Genomic DNA, 15950 nt, shown 5'->3' on the forward strand with positions numbered 1-15950 from the left:
TATTATATCCTAAGAGAGAAATCAGGATAGCCAGCAATACCGAAAGCAAACAATGATCTGCTGTTGGATGGACTACTGAGGTTCTTCTACTTGGTTCTGTTCGTTCTTTCTTTCTTTCTTTCTTTCTTTCTTTCTTTCTTTCTTTCTTTCTTTCTTTCTTTCTTTCTTTCTTTCTTTCCTTTCTTCTCTTTCTCCTTCTTGGCCTTTTCTATGTCCTCCTATGAGTCTTGGACATTGATTGGTTTTGCTGGTAGAATTTGGTTGAAGAAATTATGAACCCAACCCTGATCCTGAATCTATTGAAAGTCATGAAACTCAATGATGTCACGTCTTCCATTATTTTAGCATACCAACACATTTCAGTACTTGGAAAACAGGGGGAAAATCCATCCCCAAATAATGTATCTTTAAAAACGTCTCATTACTTTTTCTCTGTGAATCATAGTGTCAGATTAGTGGAAATACTTTTTTAATTAAAAAATTTCCAGGCATATTAAAGTTTTTTTTTCCCTTGCTTTGTTTTTACATGGAATAGGGATGTTTGTCTAACTTTGTCATTTCAGTAATTTCCACAAAACAACTTTCTGAAATGATTTGTCTGTTCCAAGCCAATGTAAATCCATTTGTATGGATTTACATAGATTCACTGGCAGCTCCTTTCCCAGGTGGTTTCATTTCTTGCCTTTTTTCTTTTGGTCCTCAGCTGGGAATTCCTGCCCTCTAGTGCTGTTCAATCTCACTTTTCTTTCTTCCTTCCCACCCAACACTTAGACCTTAATTGGCTGTGACCTTTTCTTTTCATTTCCTACAGTCAATACTTTTATCTAAACCCACTCCACTAGACTTAGTTTTTAGATACGACATTCCATAAACTTAAGAATTTGATGAACATTGGAGGTACGTGATGTAAGAGTCAAGAGTAGCCATCACACAACCCCGCCCAGCGCAGTCTCCTCACCAGAATCTAATCAGCTAGTTGCTCTGGCTGAAGATGCTTAGCTAATTACTTATGGTCGGCTCTCTCCCAGAAGTCAGAGGCTACAACACTGCTATCTGCTTCATTAATAAGAAAGCCATAACTGCAAAGATCAGAGAATTCCCTGGGAAAAACAACAACAACAACAAGCAAGTGTGTGTAAATTTGGGAGGCTTCCCGATGCTATATTGACTGTGCCTATTTATGACAACAAGGTTCATTCACTTGTCTGATCAATGCATAATGTTAAAGATTCTTCTCAAAGTGTCACACCTGAATGTCTGTTAACTTGTCATTTTCCTTGCTTGCTCTGACTCTAATGGGCTTGAAAATTGATCCAGCCAGTCTCTTCTCTCTCTCTCACCTCTCTCTCATTTCTTTCTCTCTTGTCTCTCCTCCCTCTCCTGTGCTTCCCACACCCCTTACTTTGTCTCTTTCTCTCACTCTCTGTGAGGTTCATTTGCTTGACTGATTCTGAGTGTCCATAATGACTGTTTGGCATATTCTACAGGCAAAGGTCCCGAGACCCTTTTTGCCGGCTATAACCTCAATGATAACGAATGGCACACAGTGCGTGTGGTCCGTCGAGGAAAAAGTTTAAAGTTAACCGTGGATGACCAACAGGCCATGACAGGTAAATCCCCCTGTTTCCATTGCTTTTTCTTTTGCTGAAGCTTTAGTCCTTCCCATTTCTTACAGGTGACTATGAAAACCAACTACACAACTTGACGCTGATACACACAGTTCATTTTTTCGTTCCAATTTTTCCAGCAACAGTGACATTTAATAAGCAGCATGTTAAATGTTTTTTCTCTCAAATGAGCGATACTTTCATGTCATGTTCTTTCCTGTAATTTAAGAAGATGTTACATATGGGCGCCTGGGTGGCTCAGTTGGTTGAGCCACTGCCTTCGGCTCAGGTCATGATCCTGGAGTCCCGGGATCGAGTCCCGCATCGGGCTCCCTGCTCGGCAGGGAGCCTGCTTCTCCCTCTGACCCGATCCCCTCTCATGCTGTTTCTTGCTCTCTCTCTCAAATAAATAAATAAATAAAATCTTAAAAAAAAAGAAGATGTTACATATTTCAGTGTTGTGGCTTGATAAATATCTTAGGGCCTCATAAAATATTGAAGTCATTGTTTACATGCCAATTTCTGTTCAATTTCTTTGTTTTTTTATATATTTTGGCAATGAACAGCCGCAAGTTATACTTTTTAGTGTCTAGGGAAATTGATAGATATGCTGGCATTCTGTCGGATGAACCACTTTAGCATTAGAAGTCTGGCCATTTACCTCAGTTGGTTAAACTCTAATATTAAAGATGTCATGTTCAATCCCTGATATGTAGATTCCTCACTGAGGTGAACTGTATAAAAGTCCACCCCCCAGGGACTTAGGGAAACCGAATGAAAGAGGAATTGGTGCACCTTTGTTCTCTCTGCTGAAGATAACTCCAAGCACATGACCCACTGGGATATTAACTCTTTTCTTTTTTTAGGGAACATCTCTAAAATTATTAATTATTTTGGAACAATGTACAAGAAAGTCCTTGTGAAGCAGGGAAGTGTGTCCTACATTCAGTCCTAAGGGGTTCCCATGATCAGAGATCAGTTGATTCTGTCAATGTGGAAATAGCATGTGTGGGATTTTAACTTTCGAGAGAATCATTTCTGAGTTCAAATGAACCAAACTACCAACTTCTAGCTGTCTTTACTATCTTACATTTCAATAGCCCTTAATGGCTTTCCAGAACTTTTTTCTACATGTAGGTGCAGCTTTATTTCAGAATCACCTGAAGAGCTTTAAAAGGACCACTTCCTGGCCTGACATCAGGGAAAGTCTAGGAAGAGCCCAGGAACTGTTGTTCTTTTCATTTTGTTGTTGTTGTTTTGTTTTAGGTTTGGGGATTTTTTTTAATTTGTTTGTTGAAAATCTCTTCAGAGGGGACTCTCATGCAGCCGGTTCATAGATTAGCATTTAGAAACCACTACTATGTTATATCATCTTGTTTTCTGAGGAAGAAAATCAACCAGAAAGCTGTTAGCATAAGCCCTTATTCAAAATTGCCGAACATGAGAAGGCTCTAAGGAACAGTGTGAACTTAGGAAAGGAAAGCAGAATTTTTGCCGGGCTTTGGCAGGAGTGTCAACTGAAGTTCAGCTAGTTTTGGTCAAGGATGGTCCTTAGAAGAGGAATGAATCGTTTTTGTAGAGTAGCATCCATCATTTGGACAATTTGAGTTTTATCAAAAGGAGTAGAAATGAGGGGTTAGTGTCAAAGGTCATGTTTAAGAGATTTTGAATACATAGCTCCCGGGGAGAGGGACATGTGAAAAGTACAGGAACATTCGTCAGTCCCTAAGTGTGTCTTAAATCTCACACAGCGCAATGAAATGGACAGGACATATGCATCCTCACTTTACAGATGATGAAACTGAGGTTCAAAGGGGTTCTCCCTTGCCACTAACAACATTTCTTTGAAATGCCACTGTTGTCAGAACTTAGAAGAGGACCTAGGCTTGTTTATATTGTTGTTGTTGTTGATTTGTTTTTTGACTCATGGTCCATTGCTTTATATTCATTAATATCCTAATAAGTGTATAATTCAAAGACAAGTACTTATTCCTGTAGAATATGCCGAACAGTCATTATGGACACTCAGAATCAGTCAAGCAAATGAACCTCACAGAGAGAGAAAGAGACAAAGTAAGGGGTGTGGGAAGCACAGGAGAGGGAGGAGAGACAAGAGAGAAAGAAATGACAGAGAGGTGAGAGAGAGATTAAATTAATCTTAAAATTAATTAAAGATTACACTAGAACTAGGCTTTAAAGAGAGGGTGATGCAGATGATAAAATTATGTGGGGGAGCATTCATACAGGGCAGAATGGTTCTGATGGGGCTACACAACTAATGTTCAGGGGACATAGTTTTGTTTTGCTTCATGCATCCATATGGTAGTTGACAGGGCTAGAATGGCCTTTTGGGGCAAATGGGTCAATGCTCTCAACGAAGGTGTTTATTTTTCACGGACCTCCAGGCAACTGGAAAGCTTGAGAGTAAGCTGAGAGAATATTTTTTGAGCAAAATAAATCCTGTGTCAGTGTATTAGATTGCTTCAGGATGTAGAGTCATAAGTCCTGAACTACAGTGGATGAAGAAAGGATAGAAACAAAAGTATGGTGTAACACATTTTGTTAAATTTTATTTAGAAATAATTTCAAATTTACAAAAAAAAAACATTCAAAAATAAATACTGTACTAGGGCACCTGGGTTGCTCAGTCAGTTGAGCGACCGACTCTTGGTTTTGATTCAGGTCGTGATCTCAGGGTTGTGGGATTGAGCCTCGCTTTGGGCTCCACACTAAGTGAGGAGTCTGCTTGTCCTTCTCCCGTGCCCCTACCCCCACTCATGCTCACACTCTCTCTCTCTCAAATAAATAAATAAAATCTTCTAAAAAATTAAGAAATTAAAAAAATAAAAACAGTACAAAGAACACTGATATATCTTTACTCTTGTGAACATTGTATCCCATTTCCTTTGACATTTTCACTTTCTCTCTCCTTTTTTTTTTTCCATAACCAGTTGAGCAAAAACTAAATACAAAATGGCTGTTTACCCCTAACTACTTCAGTGTGCATTTTCTAAAAATAATGATATTCCCTACATAACAAAGAGTTACCAACTTCAGTAAATGTTGCTTGGATGCAATATATTTTATCCGTTCTGTCCTCCATACTCCAATTTAGTCGGTTGACCCAGTGTTGTCTTTTATAACATTTCCCTTCCAGCACAGTGTGCAGCCTGGGGTCAGACACTGCATATAGTTTTCAGGTCTCTTTAGCCTTCTTTCATCTGAAAAATTTCCATCAACTTTTTTTTTGTCTGCCATGACATTGACATTTTTGAAATCTATAAACCTCCCACCTTCTGTCACTGCAGAGTCACTCATTTTGTGTTTGATGTTTTCTCATGATTAAAGTCGGGTTTTGCATTTTGGGGTGGAATATTACATAGGTGTCATTGTGGCCTCCTTCCAGTGTCCCATCTGAAGGCACAGGACGTCCCTGTCCTTGACCGGTGATGGGTCAACACTCTGTCCAGTTTCTCCACTGCATGAAGGGTAGGTTTTCTCCCTTTCCACTAATAAACTGTCTGTGGAGAGACGTTAAGACCATGAAAATAGCCTGTGCCTCATCAGAGGTTCACCCTAGATTTAGCATCCACTGAAGATTTTCTCCTGATCCAGTCTTCCCTGCGGTAGTTACAAAGTGATTATTTTCCACCTCCAATATTTCTTTTTTCCTTTTCCTTGTTTTCCTTTTTTTCCTTTCATTTTCCTTTCTCCCTTCCTTTTCTCTCTCCTTTCCTTCCACTCATCCTTCCTTCTTTCCTTCCTTCCTTTATTTCTTCCTTATTGGTATGGACCCACGAGTTTCTGTTTTTCAAACAGTTTATAATTACTTTACTAAATTATTTTGGGCCAGTGTGAATCCCATGAAGTTGGTCTTTGTCATATTGTGACATGCCCCACCCCACCATTTTCAGGGGTTTTTTTGTTTTTGTTTGTTTGTTTTTGCCCTTCCTTACTTTCTGCCGTGACAGGACATTCCAGGCCCAGCTTATACCTACCTTACCCAAGCCCTGGAATCAGCCCTTCAGTCTTCATTTAGTCACAACTGATATTATAGACCAAGATCTGGGTGGTTGGTGTGCTCAATGCTCCTCAAGTATATTTGTTTCCTGATCCTTTCAGCAGGCAAAGATAGGAAATATATTCAAGTATCTACACGTACCTGCATATATATATAAATATACACACACTGAACTGAAGAATGTTCCTCTGTGGTTTTCACCTGTCCTTGTTGCCGGCTGCTATGTGTTCATAACATTTGCACATGACCTTAGGTACTAACTCCTTATTTCTACTCCTTTTGATAAAACCCAAATCATCCAAACAGTGGATGCTAATCTACAAAAAAATACATGTGCACATAGACATGCATATACGCATATTTTAGAAAATATGAGTTCACAGTGGTACCTCCATCTCGACCTCATTGTTTCTTCACTTCCCACATTCTGTGTTTCCATGTTCCTTCTTCTATGGTGGGATCCTTGCTCCCAGTGATGTCAGTTACGTGCTACATCCAACAATGAATCTAAAATAGTTTCAGGATTACTTGAAATTGCCCATACTACTACAAGTAATGAATCAACTAAAAAAAAATTCAGGATTAGTTTGTGATTCTTATTCCCCAATGCCTAAGACTTAACAGATAAAATCAAATGCTGAGTTTATAAGTAACTTGGATGATAACTTGGTTTGTTTTCTTCCTTCCTTCTCTCCCTCCCTTTTTTTTTTAAATTTTCTTCCTACCTTCCTTTCTTTTAGTGTAGTTACAGTGTTCATTTGAAATACAATTAATTTATTTCAATTTAATTTTTCCTTCCCATTCATATATACTTACACTTGGAAGTACGTACATTAGCATGCTTTTAAAATCAGTGCAACACATTTTGAATTAAGAAGTGATGAATGAACAGAGTGTGAATATGATCAGTGTAACATAGAAAATTCTAGAAATGGCCCCTAAATGAATTGCCATCTAATTTTCCTAGAAAATTCAAGATATATATTTTCAGTTGCATAGATTCCTATTAAGGTTCTAAGTGAACGGCTATGTTCTACCTCAGTGAATTGCCTTCTTCAACTTTCAACTTTCAGTGAATACATCATTCCTTTGTTACTTAAATGGCCATGCATTTATCTACCACCAGCAATCGTAATGTTAGGAAACAGAATTAACAGATTCTTACTTAGTTTGCAACAAATGAGTGACCTATTCAATGGGGAACTCCCAAGAGAATTGACTCTGTTGAGGAATCCTTCCTAAGCTACCATCACCAGTTTCTGTAGTGTTGTTCCTGAGCATGGACTAGCTCTTTGTGGCAAAGTTACTCATATCTCCTTGGCTGATTCATACTGGGACTCTGGCACCTAAGACTTCATTAGGAATTCCCAGGCCATTGATGAAGTTTGGCTTATGATCTGAAAGAAAAGGAATCCTTTTTAGAATTCCCAACTTTGGAAGACAAATATATCCTAAGGCATTTGTTTAGCAGGTTTTTGTTCAGCATATATTATTAAAATTATGAGTCTTGGTCCACCAACTCAGGTGTGCAAGAAATGGAACATTTCTTAATTGTCTTTATGTCAGCACAATTTAAATCAGAAAGGCCTTAGGCATTTCTTCTGGATTTACAGGATATTTAATCGTAGTCATCGTTGACCCCACTGCCTACTCCCCACCTTGGTCAGGCAGAGCCTCCTTTTGACTTTTCTCTGCACTTGGTCTCACCAAAAACCCTTTTCCAAGTTTGTCCTTTGAATTGCAAGAACCGTGTTGGTCCTGTCCTAAGTGGGAGACTGGGTCTTTGCCGACTCCTGCCAGGATCTGTGGGCTGTGGTCCAGGTCCAGTCTCCCTGTGTGTACCTCACCAATTCTCTCTGAACCCTTGACCCTGAGCAGAAAGCAGGATGCTGGAACTCGGCACTTCTAAATCCTACCAAAATTCTCCTAATAAGTGGTAATCCTATTGTCTCTGTCAGCCCTCAATGCATTCTGTTCTCTCCTTTTCTTTTCTTTCTTTCTTTCTTATTTCTTTTTTTTTTTTTTTTTTTCCTTTCTAGAGAAACCTTGTAAACCTGGCCCTCGCAAAAGACTGGAAAAGGCATTGTTTTCCAGCAGCTTCCACTTCTTCCTGCCAAGAAAAACCCTTTGAGGCAAAATACTTGGCTAGTGTTTTAAAATTGAAGGAAGAACAAAATATATACTAGTATTTCAGTAAATTAGCTTGCCATTTACTCTTTCTCAAAATTGCCCAAGGCTTTAGAGCAGAAATTTGATTTTATCCTCTGCTCTGTAGGAGTTGATTTTTTTTTTTTCAGTAGTAAAAACCAACATGGTCTTTCTCAGAGTTTAAAGATGAATGGGAATATAAACCAAGTAAATATTGATGATTCACCCAAATTATGCATTCCCCCCCCATACTCCACCTCACTTTTTTCTTTCCCCCCAGCTCCCAGCATCTTGCTGCACAGAGCTAAAGACAGTTTTATTTTCACATCAATTTACCTTTAATTGGTGAATTTTCATCAAGGTGATTCATATTTGGGGTATTATGTTTTGTGAGAGATCTCACAAAAGCCAGCAATTCATAAGAATAAAAAAGCTTTGATTTATAGAGCATGGAAAAAGTTTCCAACGTGGGCAATGCAAACTTGCCACTGAGGCTTAAATTTAGAAATGGAATTTTTTTTCCAAACACTCCAGTCACCTTCACTCAAAGCCAACTATGAATCAGGAAAGCAATGGGTTTTTTTAATTTTTTTTTTTTTTTGGTTTTTGTTTTTTGTGTTTTTTTAAATTGAATTTTATAGCAAGTCAGGAATCACTAAAGAGGAAAATATTTAAAGGAAAGCACTAGATACTCTTCATGCATTTCTTCCTACATTTGACCTCATCTTTAAATTAGAGTTAAATGTACTTTTAAGCCTGTGTTAAAACACAGCACAGTGCATACACAGGCCATTCATTCTTGGGAATGTCTGCATCTCACCTAGGGTCATGAGACATGAAAGAAACTTAAGGAAGGGATTCCCTAGGCCTTGGACAGAAAAGGGTTCTACAGGCTATATGGGATCCCTAAGTAGGGATTTCTTGGGTTTCAACTCATCACTTAGTCTCTCTAAAAATTCTGAACTATGTCTATAAAAGACATATGTTAGTGTGTCTTTTGTTGAACAACATTTAGCATACGTGCAGTTACTCAAGTCAGCAGGCTGGGCATCATCACCCTGTAATGGAGCTAACCTGAGTTTACTCCTTGGAGACTTACAGACGGTGACGACACCAGGTGGAGTTGTCCCACAAAGCAAACTGTATTTGCAGCAAATAAGGAGATGACGAGGAACAATTTCCAAGCCTGTGACTCCCTACACGAGGAGAGGTGTTCTTTTTTTTTAGGGTTAGGAAGCATATTCCAAAAGGAGAACTTTGTCATCCCAGGTAAAGGCTTGCTCAGGTGTACTTAGAAAGCATACCTATACCTGCATGGTAAATTATGGTAATGAAGCTTGTGCTCGTCCCTGGGCGGAGACTGTAACATTATAATGAAGCAGAGGTAACTGTTGGACAAGGGAAGGGGCTCTGGGTAGGCTCCAGAATCGGTATAAACTGGATAGCGTCTTGGGCCTTTATCTCAGGTAAGGAATGCAGGGTCTTGCTTACTTTTGAAACAGCACTGCAAGTTTTTACCACTGATTTATTGTCTCTGATATGGTTAGGCTATTTCCAGGCCTGGTAGAGACCATTAGTTTTTGCATTCCTTTTTTTTCCCCTTGATATCCTTAACTATGGACGCTTTTGCATTTCTTTGAAATTCTTACACCTCCTAGGAATTTCTGCTGAGAATGTGTTTGGACAAATAGAGCTAAAACGACTTCTCTCTAGTGTCATGAAAGCCGTGTCTCATTTTTCTTTTGCTGGGGACCCCCTAACTCTTTCCACTTACAATTTCCCTCCTCTCCATCATCTATACATTATTGATAAATCCTGCAGATTATATCTGCAAAATTATCTCATTTCATGTCTTTTTTTTCCATTTCTACTATAACTATCCTACTTCAAATTGTCTCCAATTTACTATACATACATCAGAGAGATTGAGACACACACACACACACGCACTCTCTCTCTCCCTCTCTCTCTTTTTTTCTCTTTCTCTCTCTGATTTGTGGCTTTTGCCTGCCTAAAACCCTCTGGTGCCGACGAATGTAATCAGGAGGTGCTGTGCATGATTATCTGGCCCGTGACTTTCCTTCCCATTTCCCATGAGCCACTAATTTCACTTATCCTGAGTCTCCAGCCACACTGTCTAGCTTTTTTTCACCTCAGCCTGTGTTCATCTGTTTCCCCTTCCTGGAATCCACCTCCCCATTTTGCTTCTCCAGTTCTCAGCATGTCTTTCTCTTTTTAATCCTTCAAATTTAACTTAAATATTAACTCAGGCCCCCCATTCCATACTTACTGACACAACTCCCTGATTATCAAATTCATTGCAAGTTTTTTTTTAATTTTGCATTATATATTTTATTATTTCCTTACCTCTTTTTGTATGCCTTTCCCCAATAATCCATGAGTTTTATGAATACAGGAGCCAAGTCTGCTCCTCACTATACTATTTCTTCATTACCTAACAACACCCACCTGACACACATACATATACACACCACACACTCAATAACTTTAAGTGAATTAACAAGTTGATGTAGGGCTGGGGGTTATTTTGTTCTGCAGCCGAAATTTAGCCCGACTCTGAGCAAGACTAAACATACAATAGGTGATAGTGTTATCTGCTTGGGTATAAAGATTTGATTTACATGGTAAGATTTCTGTGCAGACACACTGTCCAGTGGTTGTTTCTCGTTGGAGATTGTCAATCTGGGATTCCCATACCCTTTGATCAGAGGTATTTTGCTAACTTGAGATTCTCTTTTCACTCCATCTCTGGAGAAGACACTACATTTTTAAATGCTTAGAACCTTAAAAAAATCTCCTTTAATGTCCTTTATTTTTTCATAATCAATATATGTGTCTAATGGTAGAGGTGGCTACAATTACTGCCAGGGGATTAAACTCTGGAGTAAATTCTGAGGGGGAAAAAAAGAATGTTTAGAAGGCAGCAGTTAATATCTTCCTAGTCAGTGGATAATGGCTTTTACGTGCTAAATCTCCCTCACGAGCAAGCATATCTGCCATTACTGTCAATGTGATTTATATGTGCTTATTAAAGGAAGAATAGACTCTTGAACATGGACCATAATGATTTTTCTTGTAACTGGGCCATGGTTGTTCCCAAACTGTTTTACTACCTTTTTATTATTTATGCTCTGCATACATATTCTATTCCTTTGAGAAAAGAAAACAGACATCACTTGTTATTTTTATCACTGAACTTGTCGGTCCTGCTAAACAAAACGTGTTTCCCCATTTCAGAGCTATCAAGAACTTGACAGTTGGAGATAATATTTAATTTTAAGTATTTGAAATTTAGGGGGGCTGGGCTGGGGGTGGCATTTCCTTACTATCTGTTGGTTCACTAATGGAGCTTCTAAGAAAAAAAAAAGTTTCAGGCTTGGAGGTGGGTTCATTGAGTTAAGGCTCAGATTTCAATATAATGAAAAAGATAAAAAACACAAGGAAGTATAAAAGCCCAAATGATTTTTTCAGTTTTTTTATATTCTTCCTTTTATATAGCTTATTAATTCAATGTTTCTGGTGTGATACTTGAAAATTCTTAAAGGCTCCTTGTATTTGCTAGCAACGAGGTAATTCCCCACAGAATAGTATTGAGGTCATTGAACAAAAGAACTGAAGAAGGAGAGAATAATGATGTCATACAAGAAACCAGAAATGCTAGGGATTTAATAATATTTTTACATCAGACAGACAAGAAGGCATCGTGGGGAGGAAGGAGGAGGAGAGACAATTATTTACGGTCATATTTTTTGTATTAAAAAAAATTTGCAGAGACAGAATCAGAAAAAAAAAAAAACTAATAGCTGAAAAGAGAACATGTCAAGGGATGGCAGGAATGCTATTACCAGGATCAAGGACTAGTAAAGAGGTGTGGAAATTAAGCAGAATTAAGTACAGCTCAGGGGAAAGTTTTTTACACCAATGAGTTTATAAGCATCAAAATCTATTATGTATGTAGACAGTTTTTCTTGCATGAGAAAAAGTAGACCTTTTATGTTTCACTTACTAGCATTTCCTCAAAATGCCACTTAATATTTTACTGTCTTGACTAAGGAAATGGAAATCTGTCATACTGGTCGAGGGATGCCCACGGAGATGGTTGTTCGATCTTCATTACACCTGGGAAGGTTCAGTGCATTTTCTCAGGGGCTGATCCTGGGATTGGCTCTAATTAATATTTTCATTAATATTATGGATGATGGGATAGGGCAAGCTCGATAAATTTTCCAATTATGCCAAATTGAGTAGTGAAGCTAGCACCAGGAAGAACTTGATTGTAATTTAAATGACCTTTTTGAGTTTCAGAAGAAAGCAAATGACAGTTTAATTAGACAAGAGCAAGATGCTGGGAGCGAATCACTAGCAATGATAAGAGTGCTTTATGTTGTACACTGAGAAACAGCTTCATATCTTTGTATATTTTACCTTCAACAGTATAGGTAGGTTACAATAATCACCTTAGGTAAAGGTGGGATTAGGTTGGGCTTTCCTGGGGTTGACAGAGTAATTTGGTGGTATGCAGAGGCATGGGGACTGAGTTGAAAAGTCAATCAATAAATAAATCTGCAACCAAACTTCCTACAAGGGTGTTTTTAAAAATTGTGCCTTATGGTAATGTGAGTTAATTTTACTCATATTTTCAAAATTGGGCATGCCTTGATATAGTAGAGGGGACTCACTTTAGGTATCCAAAACGTAAGTGCAAGGAAAATGGCCTGGGTCCAGAAGAGATCAACAGAAACTCTGCAGTGGCTGAGAGTCTTCTAGCAAAGACTGTGGGAATTGTTTAGCTCAGAAAAGGGAAGATGAAAAGTGCATATTTAACTTCGGACACATTTGCATGGTTCATTGTTGGAAGAATAGTGATGAGCCCTTCATTTTATCTATTGAGTATAGGAAAATATACAATCATTTTTTTTTTCCCTTGAAGAGCATTTCTTTATAAAGAAAAGCACATCCAGGGCTCCTGGGTGGCTCAGATGGTTAAGCATCTGCCTTCGGCTCAGGTCATGATCCCAGGGTTCTGGGATCGAGCCCCACATCAGGCTCCCTGCTCAGTGGGAAGCCTGCTTCTCCCTCTGCCTCTCCCCCTGCTCATGCTCTCTCTCTCTCTCTCTCTCTGTGTGTGTATCTCTGTGTCTCAAATGAATAAATAAAATCTTAAAAAAAAAATACATCCTTACCAAGCTGAGATGTATCACTTTCTAATAAAATGATTTAGGACAATCATTGCCCTTAATTCCTCCCTCTCTTTTCTTTCCTCCCCCCTTCTTTCTTCTTTCCCTTCCCTCCTTTTTCTTTTCCTTTCTCTCCCTCCCTCTTTCCCTTCCTTCCTCTCTTTTTTCTCTATTTCTTGCTTCCTTTGTTTCTTCTACTTTAAAAATTCTGTAACTTTGCCTACCGAAGGTGGTTTTTGTTAAGGCTATAATTTGGACAGAGATTAAAACCTGACCTAAGAAAGTTTCACTAAGTATCCAGCCTGTAATATCATTGCCATATTTTTACTATATGTAACTGAATGTCAAAGGGTATTTGAATCCTTGTATTTTAAAATGTGATACTGTCATGGAAGTCTAAAGTTGGGCGTTTCTTTCAGATACAAAAAAATAATAATAATACATTATCTTGCCTTTCAGGTCAAATGGCAGGCGATCACACAAGGCTGGAGTTTCATAACATAGAGACTGGCATCATCACGGAACGCCGGTATCTGTCTTCTGTCCCCTCCAACTTCATTGGACACCTGCAGAGCCTGACATTTAATGGAATGGCATACATTGACTTGTGTAAAAATGGTGACATAGATTACTGCGAGCTCAATGCCAGGTTTGGCTTCAGGAACATCATAGCAGACCCTGTCACCTTCAAGACCAAATCGAGCTATGTTGCCTTAGCTACACTGCAAGCCTACACTTCTATGCATCTTTTTTTCCAGTTCAAGACAACATCCCTAGATGGACTAATTCTATATAATAGTGGGGATGGAAATGACTTTATTGTGGTTGAATTAGTTAAAGGGTGAGTATATGTCAGTTCAATGACAAATAAATAAAAATTTGCAAAATGGACTTCGATATCCAAAAATAGACATTAAACAGATGTGTTGGCTTCTAAGGTAGTGGGCAGGGGTGTGGGGGAATGGCTTAAATAATCTATTTGCTCAGATCACGTCTTGTCTTATGAAGATATCTTAAAAGTTAATAGGAAATCAGTAGAGTCTTCTATACCTACATTTTCATGTACAAGGTACAAATAATACCGAGTTGTAATAATGATAAGCCTTCCATGAATCGTACACTTCAAATGTGGGTTTACTTACTATGCACACTATAATTCTACAAAAGAGTTTCTACAAATGTATAGAAATGCATGCTAATTATTTAATATTAAGTAATCAGATTACTTCCACAAAATCCCATTAACTCAAACTTAATTCTGTGTCAGAATTCCTTGAAGAATTTAGAAGGAAAGATTTTTTGTAAAATTTCATTGAAACAGTGAGGAAAATGTGATGTCTTTTAATTGATTTGGGTACTCATTCATTCAATCAGCCAATATCATAGCATAGCTGCAGTGGGCTAGAGAATGTACCAGGCACTAAAACAGGTGAACACATAAATATAACAGAAAGGCCTTATGAAAAGTTGCCTCAGATGATCATGTGCAAAGGTTCAGGAGAGTCTTTAGGGAAATAAGGAAAATGTATGAGGCAGGGAGTGGGTATCAGAGCTGAGTCTTGAAGGCTGAGAGCACATTTCCAATATAAGAAACAGGCATTCAAGACAAAAGGAGAGCAGGTACAAGAAACTGACAAAAGATGAAGGGTGTGGTGGAAATAGGGAATGAGTAGTGAAAGGTGACCTTCCAATGTCATAAAGTGGGTTGTAGGCCATGATGTTAAAAATAATTTTCACTATTTACTGTAATGCAGACAATGAGTAATCCTCCTGGATGAAATCGTATTGTTTCTTTCTTGTTAACTGAGCCTCTGTACAACTCACTCTCCGACTTCTAGCAAGGACTGAACCACATGAAAAAAAGATCTCCATTTGTAATATCTTGTTGGACTCCCATCAAAAATTCAAAAAGTGATGGCACTTTCTCAACCTTTGCTTTCTTCCCAGGTACTTACATTACGTGTTTGATTTGGGAAATGGTGCTAACCTCATCAAAGGGAGCTCAAATAAACCTCTCAATGACAATCAGTGGCACAATGTGATGATATCAAGGGACACCAGCAATCTCCACACTGTCAAGATCGACACGAAAATCACAACACAAATCACCGCGGGAGCCAGGAACTTGGACCTCAAAAGTAAGTGCACACTGCATCAGAGTAACAGGCACCAACACACATGGGCTCCACTCACATGACAGATCCTTTGTTTTGGAGCATGTGTATATACTGTTTGCAAAGACTGACCAGAATTTCATTTCCAACACATGATTAATAATACAGCACACAAGCCTCTCTTCCCTTTAATGTGGCAGAAACATATGTATTTTTAATAGCTCAAAAAATGCAACCTCCTAGAATGCATGCATGATTAAAATTTAAAGAGAAAACATGTTCTTAGTCTTGATAGTATAAAGACGAGTAAGTTGTTTGCAAGTTTCTTTAGTCCCTACAGTTTTTAATCGATTTGGGGTCAAGATAACTAGATACCTAAGGAGTTTCTTCTAGAGCTTACTAGTTTTTTTTCCTTAGTGAGGTTTTCCGGATACTTACAGAGCCTCTGACCAATAGGGGTCTGATCCTGGCCTATAACCTTGTGTCTCCAGCAGTGAATTCGCCGCACCCCCAACAACACACACACACACACACACACACACACACACACGTCGGAATGCTTCCATCACCAGCTGCTAAGAAAGTTTAACAGACTTTTTCCTTCCCTATGGATTTCTCAAGTGAGCAAGACAAATGCTTAGAAAACATGTCAATAACAGGAGATAATAACAGAAGTTTCTATTTGAATGGGCCTTTGTGATTGACTAAGAACATATCCATATATCCCATCTCATTTAACATGGCAATAAGCATTGGACAAGGTTTTATCAGCATTTTATTACGAATGGAGGAAGTCTGAGCTTTGAGTGGTTTGCCCAGGAATAAAACACCTGCCACAGTGAATACAAGCTCCCCCCCCCCG

General features: G+C 38.5%; 1 protein-coding gene across 1 annotated transcript in view; it reads left to right on the forward strand.

Moving 5' to 3' along the window:
• Positions 1 to 15950, forward strand: part of NRXN1 (neurexin 1) — a 1112161-nt gene that overhangs the window by 539169 nt on the left and 557042 nt on the right. Inside the window, 3 exon segments of the mRNA XM_021701263.1 lie at positions 1488 to 1610; positions 13434 to 13815; positions 14922 to 15112. Of these exon segments, the coding sequence (XP_021556938.1) occupies positions 1488 to 1610; positions 13434 to 13815; positions 14922 to 15112 (696 nt within the window).

Source organism: Neomonachus schauinslandi, chromosome 10, assembly GCF_002201575.2.
Source record: "Neomonachus schauinslandi chromosome 10, ASM220157v2, whole genome shotgun sequence".
NCBI classification, from domain to species: domain Eukaryota; kingdom Metazoa; phylum Chordata; class Mammalia; order Carnivora; family Phocidae; genus Neomonachus; species Neomonachus schauinslandi.